General features: G+C 42.4%; 1 protein-coding gene across 1 annotated transcript in view; it reads left to right on the forward strand.

Moving 5' to 3' along the window:
* The window catches only part of VWA3B (von Willebrand factor A domain containing 3B), a 241,472-nt gene that overhangs the window by 46,035 nt on the left and 175,244 nt on the right, over window positions 1-20,193 (forward strand). Inside the window, exon 7 of the mRNA XM_032255362.1 lies at window positions 1,795-1,910. Coding sequence (XP_032111253.1) covers window positions 1,795-1,910 — 116 coding nt within the window. The remainder of the gene's footprint in view (window positions 1-1,794; window positions 1,911-20,193) is intronic.

The following is a 20,193-nucleotide window of genomic DNA, read 5'->3' on the forward strand; positions in this document are numbered from 1 at the left end:
CCATTGCCCTGGCTGCTCTTAACAGCACTTTGAAATCCTTTAACATCAGGTATGTGGCTTCCATTTTGGGTTCCTGGGCCCTTAAGTACGGAAGGGGGCTCCTTCCCCTAACCTCACTAGTAGAAAGAGAAGAGGCAGCTGGCCAGTCACCTGTCTTGCTGTTTTCTGATTAGCTGATCTGGGCATGCTAGAGCCCAGGGAAGAATTTTCTGTGAGAGATGCTGTGGTTCAGCTATTGACTGATAGGCCAGGCACTGTGTGGAGGTGGGTTTTGCAGATAAGGATGAGGTATTGATGTCTTGTCCTGTTCACATTCTGGGCCTTTGCAGACAAGCCTAACCCATCACAAATAGTGCTCCTTCCTGCTCCACTCCCTGCCCGGATGCTCCATGGCTTCAGGTTGGCCTTGGTACACTTTTGGCTGTGGGGCCCCAGCTTGAGGGCAGTTATTCTCCAGCTGGAAGTGGCATGTCCTGAGTGGCTCACGTTGTAGGAGGCTGCCTGGGCAGGTGACCCTCCAATGGACTCTGGCTTCCCCTGTGCCAGAGGCTGTGTCTGGGTAGAACCACCAGTCCAAGCACAGTGCTGTGCTCTAAGGCTCAAACAGCCTGTCATAACGGTGAGTTGCTTCCGCACAAGAGAGACTGTATCAACCAGAGGAAGCTTCTGCCCTGTGCAGGGCTTGGGGCCTGCTGGGGCAAACCTCACCCGTCTTGCCCTGTAGGGCAAGGGAGCTGGACATTTCTGCTCTGGATGAAGCTCCTGCAGGAGTTGGGTATGACCGGGCTAAAAGTCCGGTAAGGGCCACCGGAATGAGGCTGACTTTTTAATTGCCATCAAGTCATTATTCCAGTCTCACCTGAAACTGTTTAGGAAGAGACAGAGGCTTTCCATAGCCGAGGTGAGGCCTCTAGACTTCTCCCACCATTTCCATCCTGAGCGGTGTTTTGGGACTTTCTCTGAGTTGAGTGTGTGGTGCTAGGAAGAGGTGGAACTCCTGCAGGGCTGGAGGAGCATTACTTGTGACTTCCTCTGCCCGCCTGAAAGAAATGTCCTGCTATTTATTGACTTTTTGAATTCCAGTTAAGTAGCTTCGAGGGTGTGACTTAGCCCATCACCTGTGCACTACATCAATGCTTGCAAACTTTCATGTGCCCGTCAGCCCCCTAGGGACCCTGTTAAATGGATATTTGGACTCCACAGGGCTGGGTGGGGGCCTGGGAGTGTGTATTCCTAACCTGCTGCTTCTTGGACCATGCTTTGAAAAGACAGGCCCTAAAAACTTGCCCACACAGAAATGTTTCTCATTCATGCTTAAGTCTGGCTCCTGGGGAAGTTAAAGTTGATTGATGCACATCAGCAGCAGACAAATTAGGCAATGCTGTCTGTGTCATGAACTGTCCTCACTGAGCCCACAGATAGGTACTACTGGGGCCCCTCATTAGACCCCTGGCTTGTTAAAGCTGTGTTGACAGGATGGAACCCTGGGAGCAAAAGAAAGAATATAAGCATAGAGTGTCGTTTTCCCAGGACCAAGAGACAGAGCTAATTTACCCTCTAATGAAAGGTGAGTTGTCAGTTAAAAATCCCACATCATTCACAATTCTTTGTGCTATTCCGCCTCCCTGTTTTTTGCTTGTGGAATTGCCAAGGCGCAGGGAGAAGACGTGACCATGGCTAAGAAGATGAAGATGTCCAATGCCACAGAAGAGCACATTCAGTCCCAAGAGAAGGAACAGGCGTGCACAGACACCTGCATACTACCTTCCTGACGAGCATCTCTTCATGTTTCAGATTCCACGCCTTTGCCGAGAGAACAGAGTGTGTAGAATTTCCTGCATTCTCCACAAAAGATGGTGACTATGTGATGACTTGGAATTCAAGGAAACTGAAAGGAAAACTCCCTCCAGGTACCTGGAATTCAAAACAAGTGACGTAGCTTATGTTCCGAGTAGCCTCAGATGATGTGGATCATTAGGAAGTAAAGTACGAGGGAGAGACTCACCTTGTTTTTTGTATATTATTATTAATGTGGTGCAAGAGCAGAGTTAATGAATATTAGCGGTGAATTTGTCAGCCTAGCAACCAGGCATAAGTTTAAAACCCAGGAAAATGGCCTAAGTGATGTGTGTTTACTAACTTGAGAACCTTCTGGGGATGTGGTCCTGGGCATGTCAGTGCTGGAGTTAGTTCTTGGCAAGGCAGAGCCATTCTGCTGTGTGGATTAGTTGGGAGGCTGCCGAGAGGGTGCCTGCAGTTCTTGGGGGCGGGGGGGGGTGGAGGAGGGTTTCTGCTGTCCTCCTTGTGACGAAAGCAGGGCCTGTGGATGCAGCTTGAGGGACTGGCCTGCCCCTTGTGAGGACTGAGGCCGCACAGGAACCTTTATGCAGGCGGAATGAACCTCCCCTTTCATTCAAAGAATGTGATCAGAGAACTTAATGAACACAGAGAATGAGGTCACCAAATCAGTGGGAATAGGCTGTGATTAAAAAAAACAGTGGAGGTTACTCAGAAAGCCAGGAGATGTAAGTTTCTTTTAAGCTGATGAAATTGCAAAGTGCTGAAGACTGAATAAATCCACTAAAAAAAGAAGGGAGGAAAGCTGTTCGATTGTCGGATGAAGTGACCTGGTGGGTCATTAGAAGTCTAAGAAAGCCCACCCCCACTCTCCCCCTTTTTAAATTATCAAACAGATTTCTAGCTTCATTATAAGGCAGAGGCTACTCTTTGGGGATAAGAGAGAAGCCGTAGCAACAGCTGCTTGAAAGATTTACGTAATGGTGTTGCACAGGCTCCCAGGAGAAGGTTAGGTTGTCAGATGGAGATAAAAGTGAGGATGAGTCATAAGCCTGTTCCTGACACACACTTTGTAGATTCAAATTCTTGGTGCCCAAGCAGAGGAGGGGAGAAGTTCCCATAGAGTTCACTGGAGGCACTACTTCAGGTAACTAACACCTTTGTTCCAATTATGAAGGGGACATCTCCACAGAATTCGAGAAAATGCCAATTTATAGGCAAGATCGATGCTAATCTAAGAAGAAATTAATTCAGGATGTATGCCATGTCTATTGAAAGTAATTTACAAGATTAAGCCTAGTGGGCAATGATTTAATCAGGGCAAAGAATGTGAGATATTACTAGCAACCGAAGGTGGGCCGATTACTGGAAATGAGGTTTAGTCTTGGTCTTTGGATTCCTTGGCAAATTAATTATAAAGGGAAATACAAACTACATAGCTTACATTTTCCGCAACTACCATTTTACCAAACCTTTGAAGCATGCAAATTACATACAAAAACATTTTTCTTAGAATAAAATGCTCAGCATGGATTGCAGTTCTCAATCCATTTCAGTGATCACATCTGAATTTAGGGGGAGAGTCCCAAATCCTAAATACATGATCTTGTCTCCTCTGTCCATCACAATGTCCCAGAAATGCCAACATTTCAACCCCTCCCACTCAGCAACTGCCCAGAAACCTTGACAGACTGTTTTGATTTGGAAAATGTGTGATATCCCACGTCACCTGGGCCTCTGAGGCAGGTTTCTTCCCTTTACCTGATCACATCTCTCTCCATTGCCACATCAGCTGTTTCTAGCGTTTTCCAGCATCACTTTCCTCAGGCCACCCTCTTGTTTGGTGGGGGAGTGACTTCTTAGATTATTTCCCCCTCTACTGTATAGAAAATAGAGACTCTCAAGTAAGGGATTGGAGAAGCATAGCTCAGAGGACTGTCCTGGCAATCTGAAGGAATTTCCTGCTATTATTGACTTTTTGGATTCCAGGTAATTGGTTTTCAGGGTATGACTTACCATGACCCCATGCTTTGTGCCAATACAAAAAACTCTGCAGTTAAGATAAAGAATATATTTTTTTTAAAATTATTGCAAATTTTATATAACATAAATTTACTGTCTTAACCACTCTTAAGCCAGCAGTTTCCCCATTCTGCTTTCTTGCTGTCTCCTTTCTGAATAGACTACTCTGGGTATCTAATAAATAAGTGCAATTATACAGTATTTGTCCTTCTGCCACTGACTTATTTCACTTAGCATAATGTCCTCAAGCTTCATCTATGTTGTAATATGTGTCAGAATTTTCTTCCTTTTTAAGGCTGAATAATATTCCATTGTATGGATATACCACATCTTGTTTACTCATTCATCTACCAATGGACTCTTGGGTTACTTCTACCTTTTGGCGGTTGTGAATAATGTTATGAATATGGGTGTACAAAATATCTCTTTGAGATTCTGCTTTTCATTCTTTTGGATATATACTCAGAATAGAATTTCTGAATTGTATATGGGGATTCTATTGTTAATTTTTTTCCAGAAACCTTCATAGTGTTTTCCATAGTGGCTGTACCATTTTACATTCCTACCAACAGTGCATTAAATTTTCCACATCCTGGACAACACTTGTTATATTCTATATTTTTGATAGCAGCTATCATAATGGGTCTGAGGCGATATCTCATTGTAGTTTTAATTTGCATTTCCCTAATGATTCATTATTTTTATCATCTTTTCATGTGCTTATTGAAATTTTGACTGAATATTTTAAAAAGTCAAAATTAATGCCACAAAAATCCATGATGATGAAAATATCACAATTTCAAATAAAGACAGTCTCCAAAAAGACTCTGTGAGACCATATTGGAGCCTGAGGCAAGAGGAAAAATGTGTGCCTCTAAATATATGTTTTTATTATTTGTAATGATAATTTGTTTCTAGGTTATTAAGTTAAAGAATATTGAACAATTAAAATGTGTATTAATATATTATTTTAAATTTAAGTATTTGGAGAGTATATTTATATTTCTTGCTAAAGCTTTTATTCATCACACATACTTTCAAAGTTGCTTTCTCACATTTCTTATAATTTACAATTCTGAATTGAAAATGAGATAAGAAATAGACTTAGAACATACTTTTTAACTGATGAATTTGTTTCCATCAAGATTAGGAATGTAAAATAAATTCTGTTTTGGTATAAATAAAACACTTAATGTAAATTTTAATATTCCTACTTTTTAATTTTCTAGTATTTTTTCAACTACTTTAATGTTCTGGGAAAAAATTACCCATTGCAAATCCATGACATCATGTGTGCAGGGAGGTGCATTGTTCCCGTTTGCCTCCGGCTGCAAGATGGCTCCAGGTCACCCTGCTCAGCAGGCCCCCCCGCCACCTTCTAACCCCATCCACATCCCTCTTCCACATGCTGCACCTCATTTTCAAGCTCTGTCTGAATGTCTTCCATCTCTTGGGCCATGTGCACTTGCTCCCAAGTAACCTCTGGAAGATGCTCCTTAGCTGCCCTCCTCCCTTCCATGTAAACATTACCTTTCTAGGAAGCCCTTCTTGTCCAGTCTCTCCTGTTGGCACTTTTAGGCTCCTTCTTGAGGCATCTGCTGCAGCATACAAACCATAGGCAGGACAGTACCTTTTAATGGTAATCTGGGAAGGTCCAGAAACCAGAGCAGACAAGAATCTCTGTTCACAAACTCCTGTATGCTAGACAGATCCGTTAACAATTCCATAACTGTGTTTTTTCATGAGCTCGCCCCCATTTTCTTACATACTGGGAGAAAATGTGCAGAATCCTTGCTTTCCCCTGCTGTGTATGCCCCCTGAGCCCAGGAAGCAGAGAGTGATGACTAAGGTAATGTGAGTGGGGCAGGTGGCGGGGTTGGGGGGCACAGATCTCATAATATCTCGTGACATGGTCTCTACCATCTGCAGCTCCTGAAGCAAATCTTGATATTTCTAGAAAGGAACAACTTTTCACCTGCGTGAGGGTGGGGCTACATTGCTTACCTGCACTGGATTCCCAGGCCCTTGGAGCAGCTACTCAGCTGAGTGGTCAGAATCCCAGGGCCCCAAAAGCTTGGTGCCTGAACCTGGGCACTTGGTGGTCATCTCACCTTTTATTTCCAGGGATGACTCCCTGCCTTAGAGATTCTGCTTCCACCCAGCACCAATCCATCCCATCCAGGAATGTTCCACCAGCCTCAGATGGGCTCGCCTCCTTGGGGAGAGCAGGATCTTTGGCTTGGATTTACAGAGTGCAGGAGATTTAGTCTGGTAGATGCTGCTGACTGGAAGCTGCCACTCATCTTTTAAGCCTCTCCTCCTCATGGCTGTCCTTCCCCTTGGCTTTCAGCCCAGAATTGGCTGGGCCCCTGCCTCTGTTCCCACTCCTGGGGGGAGGTAGGTGCTCTGTTGAGGACCCAGCACCTTCCTTCCCATACTTCTCTGCATGAGGGCATCCCTGCCTCTTTTTTTCTTCATGAGGGGCTTGGCTGTCTGCTGGAGAGGGTAAGGGGCACCAGTGGAACATAGATTATTGTGGGACCAGAGCAATGCTCCCTTTGGGTGCTCCTCTGAGCCACCCAGCTCCCCACAACTTATCTTCCCTTCTCTGTTAATGAGTGTAGATTCTCTTCATGGCCTGTGTCTACCATGAAATAGTAATATTCATCTTACCCATAAGCAAAATAAGACAGAGGCATATAAACCTTCCCTGAACTCTAGGCATTTGCCTTGGAAAAGGTCCCTTTCCAAGACTGGGCAACATTTTCTCCATTCTTGCCCTGGGGCTTAAGTTTCCCCTGCCCACAGTCTTATGGCATGTGCCCCAGGCCCCCTCGCCAATGGCCAGTTAAGAGGTGGGCCAGATGGGCAAGTAGCAGAGCCTCCTTGCCTTGGCACCTGGTTCTCAGGGAATCTGTTGGACATTCCTCTTACCTAGCTTCCAAAAGCCTTTTAAATATGGCAGCTGCCATTGACTGTGGTGACACTTTTCATTTGCTCGGTTGGCAGAGTTTCATCTGGTGCTGCTGAAGAAGAACATTTTGCTTCAGAATCTGAAACAGAGGCCTGAAAAGTCATCTTCTGTGCTCCTCTATTTTTGAGTGTATGTGTCCGTTTTGCACTGCTATAAAGGAATAACTGAGGCTAGGTAATTTATAAAGAGACATTTATTTGGTTCAGGGTTCTGCAGGCTGTGCAAGCAAGACACCAGCATCTGTACAGCTTCTGGTAAGGCCTCAGGAAGCTTCCAATTATGGTAGAAGGCAAATGGGGATCCAGTGCATTAGGTGGCGAGAGAGGGAGTGAGAAGGCGGAGGACGCAGATTTTTTAAACTATCACATCTCATGGGAACTCATGAGATGGGAGGGCACCAAGTCATTCATGAGGGATCTACCCCCATCACCCAAACACCTTCCACCAGGCCCAATCTCCAATATTGGGAATCACATGTCAACATGAGGTTTGGAGTGGATAGACATCCAAACTCTGTCACTGGGCATTCTTGGGAGTCAGGGAAACTCATCTTTTTTTTTTTTCCCTGAGACAGAGTTTCACTCTTGCCACCCAGGCAATGGTACGATCTCAGCTCACTGCAACCTTTGCCTCCCAGGTTCAAGCGATTCTCCTGCCTCAGCCTCCCGAGTAGCTGGGATTACAGACATGTAATCCCACCACACCTGGCTAATTTTGTATTTTTAGTAGAGATGGGGTTTCTTCATGTTGGTCAGGCTGGCCTCAAACTCGCAACCTCAGGTGATCCACCCACCTCGGTCTGCAAACTCATTTTTTAAGGAAACTCCAGTGGCCTTCTTGCTGGCCACTTTGAACCTGACTAGGGCTTAAAAGTATTCTGTGATATTCTTTGAACCTTAATCTTACCACAGTGTTCTCCAGGTCAGCAGTGGCTTCCAGGAGGCCACACCCTTCTCTGCTCACCAGTCCCTCATGGTCTTAGCCATCCCCTCCAGAACAACTGGCTCCAGTACTTTGGTTGTGTAGGTGACACCGCCTGAGGTCCTGGCAGACCCAAGTGAGGCCCCCTAAGTGGCAGATTTGAATCTCTGGTCATGAAAACAAGGCTGATACTTAATTTGCTTTCTAGAATTCAGTTTAATTTTTTATTCCAGTCTCCTTCTGTCCTCTGGATGGGTGGCAAATTAAGCTCAGTCCCTGTCCCCATCCCGAGGTTTACCCACAGTTTGGAGTCCCTAGGCAGTGTTTATGCATCAAGAGGTAGGGTCTAGCCATTGGATATCTGTTTGGAAAGTCACCCTATAAATACCTCTTGTTCCTGTCTTACTGCCGCTTCAGGTGGAACAGCTCTCTGCGGCCCCTGTGCTGGGCTGTGGATGTGGAAGTGTTTTGTAGACCCTGCCCTGCCTCCCCGGATTCCCCATGCGGCCTTCCTCCCAGGGTGCTGCAAAGTACTGAGGCCAGTTCCTGTCTTCTCTTGGGGCCTGTCTCCTGTTCTCCCCCAAGCCAAAGGCAAGCTCCCTTTTATCTGAGAAAAAGCCTCGCTTCTTTGTCCTGCTTCTTCAAAGCTACCTGCTTTGTAAACCCTAATACATCCCATAGGGGTTTAGGCTTAAAAAAGCCAGAATGTGTCTCAAAAAAAAAAAAAAAGGAAAAAAAAAAGTTTACATGTTTAAAATATTGAACCCATTGTTAAAAACACATTTCCATGTGTCTTTTTTTTTAGAAAAAATTAAGTTTGTCTAATTATGGATATGAAAAGATACACTTCAAACTGTGTTACCTCTGGGCACAGCACTGGGTAGAGGTACACTTTGATTTTCTCATTTTCTACTTGTTTAAATGATTTGCATTTTCAAATAAAAACAATTAGTATGTTCTGTGTGTACAACAACAACAACAACAAAAAGCCAGAATGTTGTACATCCTACTTCATCTTTCTACGCTGCCATAGGCCTCCCTGGGGGCAAGTTTGCAGTGAGCCTGGTATTTGCTTGAGTGTGGAGGAGGAGATAGAGAGGGGAAAACAGATTATCATCACAGAATATGATCCAACCATTGTATAAATGTGACCTTCTATAAGTGCAAGGGGTATGATGCTAAATCCTAACACAGATGGCTCTTCTGCGGAGGTGGAGACCACTGAGATAACTTGATTGGTTACTTTTTTTTTTGCTGTTCTAAAATAACACTTTAGGAATAGATGCTGGAGAATGATAAAGGAAGAGTTGGCATGCTCTTGAGTGAGGCATGAAGCTCTAGAGTACAATTCGGAAGCCACTGGCCGTATGTGGCTGCAAAGCACTCGGAATGGAGCAAGTACAAATTGAGATGTGCTGTGAATGTAAAATATGCACTAGATTCTAAGGACTTAGTGTAAAACATACAAATCATCATATTAACAATTTCAAATATAGAGGATATATTAAAATGATAATATGTATACATTGAGTTATATCAACTATATATATGATATATATGTATATATATTATATGTAGAGTTGGTTTGTTTGTTTGTTTGTTTTGAGAGGGAGTCTTGCTCTGTCACCCAGGCTGGAGTGCAGTGGCACAATCTTGGCTCACTGCAACCTCTACCTCCTACCTCCTGGGTTCAAGTGATTCTCCTGCCTCAGTCTCCCCGGTAGCTGGGATTACATATGCCCACCACCATGCCTGGCTACATTTTGTATTTTAGTAGAGATGAGGTTTCAGGATGTGGGGCCAAGCTTGTCATGCACTCCTGACCTCAGGTGATCCACCCTCCTCTGCCTCCCAAAGTGCTGGGATGACAGGCATGAGCCATTGCACATGGTTATCCAGAGAATTTTTGAATATCCTTTTCTGCAGTTTTTACACACTGAAAGGTGAGGCCCTTGGCTCACTTTCCTCCCTTGAGTGGCTCAGGGCCTGTGCTCCCACATCCTCTCCAATGCATGCTGCTGAGGAGAAATCTGAGGCCAGCTCAACTTTCCTTTTATAAGTCACTTTATCTTTTTGCCTGGTTGCCCACAAAATTTTTTTTTTGGATCTTTAAAGTCCATTAAGTGTTAGTATTTGTCTAAATGCTGGCTGCTGTGGTTGATTTTCCCTGGCATACAGTGTACCCTTTCCATCTGTATACGCCGTATTTCTATTTTAGACAAGATTCCTTGCATTGTATCTTTAAATATTTGTCCTGTTCCATTTTATTCTTATTTTAAATTGAACAAATAGATTACATATTGTTTTGTATGTGTCAGACACTCTTCCAGCCAAATTCCAGCTCACTGAATCTGCATAACACATCCCCATGGAGTAGATACTAGTATTATTTTCATTTTAGTGATAGAGAAACCAAAACAGAAGGTGGTTGAGAAACTTGTCCAAATTCACATAATGGTTAATAGCACGTGGCAGAGTCAGGATTCAAACTCAAGACTGTTTGTTCTCACAACCATTGCATTATGCCAGTTTTCTTCTTTAGAGACTCATTTTATGTGTCTGGTGTATTTCCTTTAACAGTCTTCTACATCTATTATTTTCTCTCTGATATTTTTAAGCACTTTATTTCTACTTGTATTCACCTTCTGTGGTTTCTTACAAGTTCCATAGTACTTTTTTTCATTGAGCTTGCATCAATTTCACCCTAACTGCTGTGATATTTTTTTTTTTTTCCTGAGTTTTTTTTTTTTTTTTTTAAGTGGCTAGTTCCCACTTGTTGCCCAGGCTGGAATGCAGTGATGTGATCAAAGATCACTGCAACCTTAAACTCCTGGGCTCAAGGGATCTTCCCGCCTCAGCCTTCTAAAGCACTGGGACTATAGGCATATGCCACTATGCCCAGGTAATTTTTTATTTTTATAGATATTGGGGTTTGGGGGGTCTTGCTGTGTTTTCCAGACTGGTCTCAAACTCCTGGCCTCAAGTGATCATCCCACTTTGGCCTCTTAAACTGCTAGGATTACAAGTATGAATCACTACACCTGGCTCTTTCCTTTTTTTAAAAAAAAATTTCATCTTTTCATGTTGCCTTTCCATCTCATTTTTGAGTTCTTGAATTTCTATTTTCTGTTCTTTCTTCATGGAGATGATGGCTTCATATATATATTTAATTCACAGAAAAATGTTGGATCATAATTGTAAAGACTCCTCGGTAACATTTTTAGCGAATGTTCTTCATCACTTGGTAGTTTTGCTGTTCTTTTCCCCTTGTTTCTTACAGTATCCTTGTTTGGATGCTGTGTACCAGCTTCTCTTTTATTGATCACCATGGGATGGACACAAGCTATCTGCAGGCATATCTTATGGGAGGAAAGGTAGGGAAGGGACTAAGATAGCTATCCATGCTTCACAACTCAGGGGCTCTCTGCTTTTTCACTGCTGCAGGGACAGAGTGGTTCCTCCATGTAAGTTTGTTTTGGGTGATGCTTTGTAGAAGCTCTACTTCTTTTGCCTCTCTTAACAAAGTAGGTAGATTTTGCTGTTAGCACTTGTCATTGAGGTTCCAGTATCCAGCATTGTTAACAAGGCTCTCCTTTGACTGTAGGTGAGGTATTCCCTACTTCCTCAGAGCTGCCACAGCCATTTTGACCACTCTGGGTACACATTCTCTTTGCCTTCTTCTGCATTGCTTCTGCAGCATCTCAGCTGTTCTCCACAACCCTTATCTGTATGTTACTTTTGTCTCCTAGCTTGGAGAAAAAAAGGTATTTGTGTTTTCTTTTCCATTCTCTTTTCCCCTCATGATTTCTAGAAAAGGAAAACAATATTGACTTATATAGCTTTGTTCATCCTGGAAGTAAAGGCTAAGTATAAATGTTCAAAGGTGTATGAAGGCGTGGCTCTAACAGCAAATGTGGACTGTGACGTCTTCATTGACTGTGTGGAGTGGACATTGTCAGTCATGTTTTTTGGTCATGTGGTTATGTGGCATACAGTATGTTGCTACTTATTTAAATAAAATTGATTAAGTATCATTTGAATACTTAGCCCCTCTATTCTTAATTTCTCAAGTTCCAAAATAACTTCTGAATGTGTGATATACAATTCTGTTGTTTTAAAAAAGAATATAATTTATAAATAGAAACTAACTTTTCTCCTTTGTTTTGTTCTCTTACTACTACATCAGAGTACATCTCCTGATGTAATTAATTAGAAACCATGATATTTCTAATTATTGGACCAGGGAAGTGTTGCTAGGTGCATGCATATATTATCTTATTTGTATGAGGCTGGGGGTTTGAACCCAGGCTATCAGGAGCACCTGACTATATTACACTCTCCAGATAGAGTATAGACAATTTGGAAAATATGGAGAAAAAAGGAAAAGAAACATTCTTGCCATCCAGATATTTACACTGTTGAATATTTTGGTGTATTTCCTACCAGTCTTCTCACTATATACTTAAAAAATAATTAAAGCATAAATAGATTATTGAACAAATTGAATATTGAATTTCTACTTAATATAGAATCAAGTATTTTCCCACATTACTATAAAACATTTGCAGTTGACATTAAAAATATAAAATACTTCATTAAAGTAATATATTAGAAATTTGTTAATCATTGCTATTAGACGTTTGGGTAATTTCAATTTTCTTTCACTATTAGAGGTCATACTGCACTTATCTTTTGTGTGGTGTAAAATCTAAACTACTCCTTTAGTTTAGATTGAAAAAATAGATTTCTAGTAGTGAAAATACTGAATCAAAATGTTTGACCATTTTGGGGTAATCTCTCATGTTGAATTGCTTTCCAAAAATATATTTTAAGACAATACAATTCACACCCATTTCACAGAACCTGAATTAGCATAAAAGTAGTATCTCATTGTTTCCATCTGAATTTATTTGATGAAGAAATTAGTGTCAGTTAGTATTAAACAGTAGTGAAGTCGAACACTGCTGGATTTGTAAACTTCATTTGTAAACTGCCTATTTGTCTGTTACCCTTTTACTTGCAGGGGTTCTTTTGTATCTTATCACATCATGTAAACAGTCTTTGGTGTATTACGTATGGATAATTTATGTCGGTCATTGTGCTCCTTTTCATTGTGGCTATTTTTTACAGGCAGCCATAAAACTTGCACAGTAACTCTAATCTATAAATCCTATAGCTCCTTTGCAACTGTATCTCTTCTTCTTTTGGTTCTTTATGGCCTGAGTTTAAAACAAAAGCAAAAATTGTTTTGGTACTTCTAGATTTATTTTGAAGTATGGTGTGATGTGAGAGTGAAATGGATTTTTCCCTAAAATATATAACAACCGCCTTCACACCACTCACACACCCTTTCTTTCTCCACTGACCTCTGTGCCACCCGTTGCAATGTATTACATTCTTCTATATGATGCTTGCTCCTGGACCATCTGCTATGCTTCAGGTTTGTTTCTCTTTCTAGTCTGAGGTTGGTCATGACCTTTTGACCATAATTTGTTTTTCTACCTGCTCTGTATATTTATTGTAGATGTGAAGAATGGGCTTGATGTTATCCAAATAAACTTTCACTTTGGACTGACTCTTCTAAGGTGAGCGCACATGTATGCTTGGTTTCTGTGCTGTCTTATTTAAGGCACACTATTTTTCTCATAGTATTTATTGACATTCTAAGCTTTTAGGGTTTTGTCCAAATACACTTTTCTTCTCTCTTCCCCAGTTTATTAACGCAATTTGGTTAGCTCCAGTGATACAGTTTACTTACTGCAGCTTTGCTTTTTGGTGTATTAAAGTCTTTACAATTTTGAAACAATAATATTATTGTTACTGGTGGAGAGACTTCCAGGTCCTTGGCAATTTGAAGTAAGCATTGGACAAAACTCACAAACAAAGCAAGGAAAGAATTAAGTAAAAAAGCAGAGATTTATTGAAAATGAAAGTACCTTCCACAGGGTGGGAGCTGCCTGAGCATAGGGGCTTAAAAGGCCAGTTACAGAATTTTCTGGGGTTTAATACCCTCTAGAGGTTTTTCATTGGCCACTTGGTGTATACCCCATGCTGATGAACTAGTGGCCTACAATCAGCCTGATTGATTGCGGAAGGACACCGATCAGAGGCTGACATGAAGTTACAAACGTTACACCCTATGCAAAAGTCTGATTGGTTGCAGAAAGCAACCAATCAGAGGTACTTTCAGTTTTCCATCTGCCATGCAGAAAAGGTGTGTGGGTGTGTGTGTGGGTGGGGTTTGCAAAGGGAGTACCTCTGGTCCTTTTGTGCCTTAGGTTTTTGTTTTGTTTCTTAGGTTTTGTTTCCTTTTGATTTAGTTCTAGGAAGTCACTGTGAATTGCCTTAGGTTCCCTGCCTCTAGACCCTATTCTCCCACCTCATTATCAATTATCAATTGGAGATTTAAAATGCTATAATTATTTTTGAAAGTTTTCAAAGGACTTTGGACTGCTCTGGCCTAAATTAGTAAAGCCTGGATAAATAGAGAGATACATTGCTAAGTTCTGACTTCATTTAATTTTGATGTTTGATACTCATTGGTAAGCAGATATTTGTAGGAATCTTCATTTCTTATAATGGGTTTGATAAATATATTGTAATGGTACCTGCAAATAAATTAGCTATATATGAATTATCAACATTTAGTCTTCATATTTTAAGATAATTCCTTATATCAATGCTGCTTCTGAGAAAAACAAAAAGTCGTTGTAGTCGGAGAGCAATTTTTCTTGTTTCTTGCTTCATTGTAAAGGCAAACACAGAAGTATCATTATGTGAAGTTATTTATTCTGTGCTTGCTTTAGATTCCTATAGGTACATTAATTCATTGGAGGGATTTCTCCCCAAAGTTTCTTCTGTTGTTTGTTTTTCCAAAACTGCTCTTTCTAGGTGATGGAAAGCTTTTCCAGTGTTTTGACACCGACAATGTGAGCTGCTCAAGAGGTGCATTAGGTAGTGCATTACATTTTAATGTTTTTCTTATATTGCCCTTCAAGAGTTCATGGTCATTCTTCTTTGACTGTAAAGAATATGAAGGCAGAGGACAGGAAGCAGACTCAGATTCCTAGCACCTGCTGAGTCTGGAGCCCTCTGAACACGTGTGCAGAGGTGGATCAGATGTGATGGCGGTGCCTGCCCCCTAGGGATCAAGTGAAATTGCCTCTAACCTTGATTCTGTGGCTTGGTGCTGTCTAAAGACACTTTTGCCCAATTTCTGTGAACTTATAGAGCAGGAGGCATACCCTTCCATTCCCATCACCCTCTGGGATCCTCTGCCTGCCTGCGTGGTGTCTGGTTTCCCCGCTTTAGCCTGGAAGAAAATTCTATTCTAGACTATCTATTCTAAAATTCGATTCCTCTTTGCACCATCCTCTGACAGTGTGTAGGTGTAATTTTAACAGATGCCACTGACTCTCTGGAGGCTGAGGAAGGACTGACATACATCCTCCCTGGCTCCTCCCTTCTATTATTTCCTTTTGCCTTTTGAAGCTTCTCACCTTTTCAAGAGCAAAACATGCCACTGAGTCTTCTCTCCACCTGATGGCATATATCTTGTACTTGAGGTTTACTGAGATTCTTATACTTGTTGGTTTATAGTTTTCATCAAATTTGGAAAAATATCAGCCATTGTTTCTTGATCACAGGTCTACATGTCACCTGCAGTTTGATTAACACAGAATGGACTTGTCCTCTTTTAACTAGTGCTATCCAGGGTGTGTGTGAGAGAGAGAGAGAGAGAGAGTGTGTGTGTGTGTGTGTGTGTGTGTTTTGAGATGGAGTTTCACTCTGTTATCCAGGCTGGAGTGCAGTGGCACAATCTCGGCTCACTGCAATCTCTGCCTCCTGGGTTCAAGCAATTGTCCTGCGTCAGCCTCCTGAGTAGCTGGGATTATAGGCACCTGCCATGATGCCTGGCTAATTTTTGTATTTTTAGTAGAGACAGGGTTTTATCATGTTGGCCAGGCTGGTCTCTGACCTTCAGTGATCCACCTGCCTCAGCCTCCCAAAGTGCTGGAATTATAGGCATGAGCCACCATGCCCAGCAATCCAGGGTATGTTCTTATTGTGGCAAATGCATGAGCACAAGCTGAGGCCAGCCATATGCAACATTTAAGGCCCCTGCTCATGTCATATCCAGTTGGCCAGAGCCAGTCACATGATCATGCCCTGCAGCAGTGGATGGGTGGATGGGGAGGTCTACTCCACTCACACGGAGATGGGGAGGAAAGTGAACATTTTATGAACAGCAATGGACGCCCTCGCAATCTTTTCTTCTTTTGTGATTCCTTTTTTGGCTTGAAGACTGTTTGCTGGAAGTTGAATCAGATCTGATTGGGATTAGACCTGGATTCAAATCTGAGTTTTGCTACTAAATACTTGTGTCTCATTGGGAAAGTTACCTAATCTTTCTGAACTATGTTTCCTCATTTATAAAAATGGAAATAATAACATCTACCTTGTATGGTTTTTGGGAGAATTAAAGCATATGACACACATGGAAATATCTAGCACAAAATTGACATTCCATTAATGGTAGTTTCCTTTTTTCTTCTTGGGATTCCAAATGGGCTTTTATTGTAGATATTGGTTCTAGAAAGTGAAATAATCCAAACGGATTTGGCAACCTCTGTCACAAACAGGGTTTTTCTAATGGTCATGATAGTAACCAGTTTATTTGCATGCATAACAATGGATGAATTGTAATTTGGAACAAGGAAGTGAATACTGTACTGTTAAATTTTGTTCGTATGGGAAATGCATTCATTTGTCATGGTGGATTCTAGGAGTAGGCCACAGGGGCCTGTCTAGAGGAAATCAGGAGTGTCCGTCCTTCCTCTACCACAATTAGAATCTGACTCAGTGCTAAGTAGGGTTATACCATGTGGCCCGTTCTGGGCATGAAATTCACCTACTTCTCTGTTGACAGACTGAGCTCAGGAAGAAGTGTAAATGGTGCAAGAATATTTATAAATTGGACATGGTAATTTCAATTCTCAGAAGTTTTCATGGAGGCATGCATTGTCCCGGATGTGGGCTGGGCTTGCTGCTGTTTTGGGAAAGGAACTTCAACTGGTGGTTAAAGCTCTCCAGGGATTGTGTCTTTAAGTTGGACAGTCCTAATCTTCTGAGCAGCTGCTCTTTAGGTTATGAAGGTCCTATGGGCCCAGGAGGAGGGAGTCTAGTTAGTGGTTTGGGAACTCCTTCTCAGCAAGGAAAAAGACTTCTGATCTCTTAGGTTTGGAGGAGTCTTCATCTTTTATTTTGGTTCTCTTCCTGTTTTATCCTTGAAAATTTTATTAAACTGAAATAATAAGTATGGATTAGTAGAATTACATTAGAGTAAACATCTTCCCTGAGGTCCTGGCATCAGGCTAAAAAAAGTAAACAATTTTGGCATTGATGCATCTAGCTCAGGATCTAGACTCTGCAGTGGAGCAGACAGTGGACTTTTCTGAGCTGGTGTGATGTCAGGCTTAGACTTGGAAATTCAAGGAACCTGATGGTGGGATGAGCAGCCAGGCTGAAAGCTATGGTCAGAACTCTAAACTGTCACGTCAAGCCAGAGCTATGTACTTTATACATAAGGGAGAAAAGGAGGCATATTGCAAACAGTTGGTGCATAGTTTTAACTATAAGGTGGTTTCATGTATACAACTCAGAGTACCAACAATGCAGAACCCTCTCACAATTTAATAGACCGGTGTTGGACAACATGGCATACCTTTCACCCTTTCACTTCGAGGCCTATCCCACCCACAGCAAGCATCACTAATCAGTCCATCATTGCTCTGTTCTCTACCCTGTACTCAGCTGGCTTCATCTCCTCTCAGCACAGCGCTCTGGCCAGCCCCTGCTCATTGATTAGAACCAGCAGAGAGCACTCACTCTGCTCACCATCATATTTTGCTTATGGGACAAGAGAAAGACTGCAATAAATGAATCAAATAATAAATATTAGGTAATAGCAAAAGGTAATGCTTTTCTGAGAGTATTTGTGTTGGTGGAGAAAAATACATGAACTAAGACTAAATGTTAAGAAACTAAATTTTATTTACATAAGGATACATTCAGGCTGCTATGCTTAAAGGGATAAAATAACCAAGTCCCGTTCCTGGCAGACACCTGTGATCTCTAATTAGGTATTTAGCGTGTATTGGCCCATCACTCAGGCTTGGCATTGCTTCTTTGTTTCTAATCTCCAATTTAATTTAGAGGCACTGATTGGTGCCTGTTTATGGCTTACTGGCGACAGGAGATTCTTTCAGAAGTCTCCTCCCTTCTCACTAAAATTGAGCTGAATTCAGTGGATGGAGCCAAGCAGCTGTGCATCCAAAATTGTTGCCACATTGTGGTTGACAGGGCTGAGAGACTGTAATTACCTCCAAAGTCCTGCCCCTTCTAACAATGGGCTGCCTTAGATTTCTTTTCTTTCTTTTTTCTCTCGAGACAGAGTCTCTCTCTGTCACCCAGGCTGGAGTTCAATGGTACAATGTCAGCTCACTGCAACCTCTGCTTCCTGGGCTGAAGCAATTCTCCTGCCTCAGCCTCTGGAGTAGCTATGATTACAGGCACCTGTCACCATGCCTGGCTAATGTTTGTATTTTTAGTAGAGACGGGGTTTCACCATGTTGGCCAGGCTGGTCTCAAACTCCTGACCTGTGGTGATCTGCCCACCGGCCTCCCAAAGTGCTGGGATTATAGATGTGAGCCACTACGCCCAGCAAGATTTCTTTCTGCTCCTCAGAGACAGCCCTCTGGTTAGTTAACAAGCATTTATTAAACATCTCCTATGTGCTTTAGAAACTTACTAGGGTTGAGGAGGAGGAGATTCAAAAGGAATAAAAGACAAGGTTCCCAGTCAGCGGGAGCCCCAGATTCTCAGAATGTCATTTTTGCTTCTGCTTTGTGATTTAGGGGTTGCTCCTTCTCACCATGACTGCAGGATCCCAGTTAGCTTAAGAACTGTGCACCTGCCCCTCGCCCTCTTCCCTTAGTGCACGCTTTCTTCTGATGTGTTTGCAGATCTCTCTTTCCCAACCAAGGAGAGTCCCCTAAGCCCAGGAAGCCCTTGTATTCCCACTCCCATCTTGGGCTTATGTCTGGAGTACCTAGTTTTATTCTGGGCTCCTGGCTGCACTGTAGCCCTCTTGACACTGGGAAGGGGTGGGCTCAGCCCAGGTCTTGGGTCAGTCAGTGCAATCAGCTCCTTAGAATTGTGCTGAAATAGTCAAGTGGATCTGGGCATCCTGCGTCATCTAACACACGGGGCAGAGAGAAATCCCTCCAAACTCTTAAACATGAAATTGAATTGCCAGGGAAAACAGTCAGTGTAGATTTCTGATTGCATTTGAATTTCTGATTTTAGGGTGATGGCTCTGATTCCAGGGTGACAGATCCAATTCATATTTACTATTGCAAAGTTGGGTGCTGTGCTGGGCTCTGGGGATTCAATATTGAAAAAAGGAGATCTTTCTCTTCAAGAAGTTTATATTCAGGAATAGCCTATTTGGAAGTCTCAACCAGGTGTCGGGAGGATACCAAGGAGTGTAGGTACAAAAGCAAACATAATTCTGTCCTCAAGGAAGTCGCAGTTTAATGAAGAAGACAAACTTGCAGACAGTGAAGGCCAGCGAGAGCTCTTAGCCTTGATAAGCTGGCAGGCCATCCCTGTGGGTGATGACTGAGTCCAGTGCAGGCAGATCACTGTGGAGCCAGCAGGTGTGTCACTGTTCATCAGAATGTCCTGGAGTCCCTGACCTTGGGGACACAGCTCACCCCCTGTCACTACCTGCATCAGAATTGCAGACTGGGTGGTTTCAGACCTAGGGAGAGATAAGTCTGTAAGCCCCTTGAGGGAATCTAAAAGTGACCAACACATAACAGATGGGTTTGCTCCCATAGATCTTGTATCATGAGAATTTTCCAGGATACCCAAGGCCAGTGTTCCAGTGTGGTGGTGGCGGGCTTTGGAGACTAACAGTCCTGAAACTGAATCCTGACCTCACCACTTATTAGTTGTGTGGTCTTGGGCAAATTTCTCTGAGCCTTGGTGTGCTCATCTGTGAAACGGGGATGATGATCTGGACTCAGGCAGTTGTGAGTCAGTGTGGTAATGTGTTTAAGTGCCCAGCACAGTGGCTGGCACATCGTAGATACCTAGCAAATTTTCATTTCCCCCTCTTTCTCCTCCATGTATCAGCAGGAAGCAGCCATTATAACATACATTTAAAATAAGTGACACTTAGAAACAGTAGAATGTAATGAAGATATTAATGAGGTGGCCTGGAATGGATATTAGAAGATGGTGTCAGGGGTTCCCAGCCCTGTGCAAGGGAAAGGCAGTGCTGCCTTCTTTTGTGAGCAAATCTGTGGGGCAGAAATAGGGACATCCAGGTCTGAGAATATTGTTCCTGGAAATCACCCAACTTTTTTTTCTCCAAGAATATTTTGGAGAGTGATAGTTTATTTACAAACCT

This window comes from Sapajus apella, unplaced genomic scaffold (assembly GCF_009761245.1).
Source record: "Sapajus apella isolate SASKATOON/1434 unplaced genomic scaffold, GSC_monkey_1.0 scaffold89, whole genome shotgun sequence".
In the NCBI taxonomy this organism is placed as follows: Eukaryota; Metazoa; Chordata; class Mammalia; order Primates; family Cebidae; genus Sapajus; species Sapajus apella.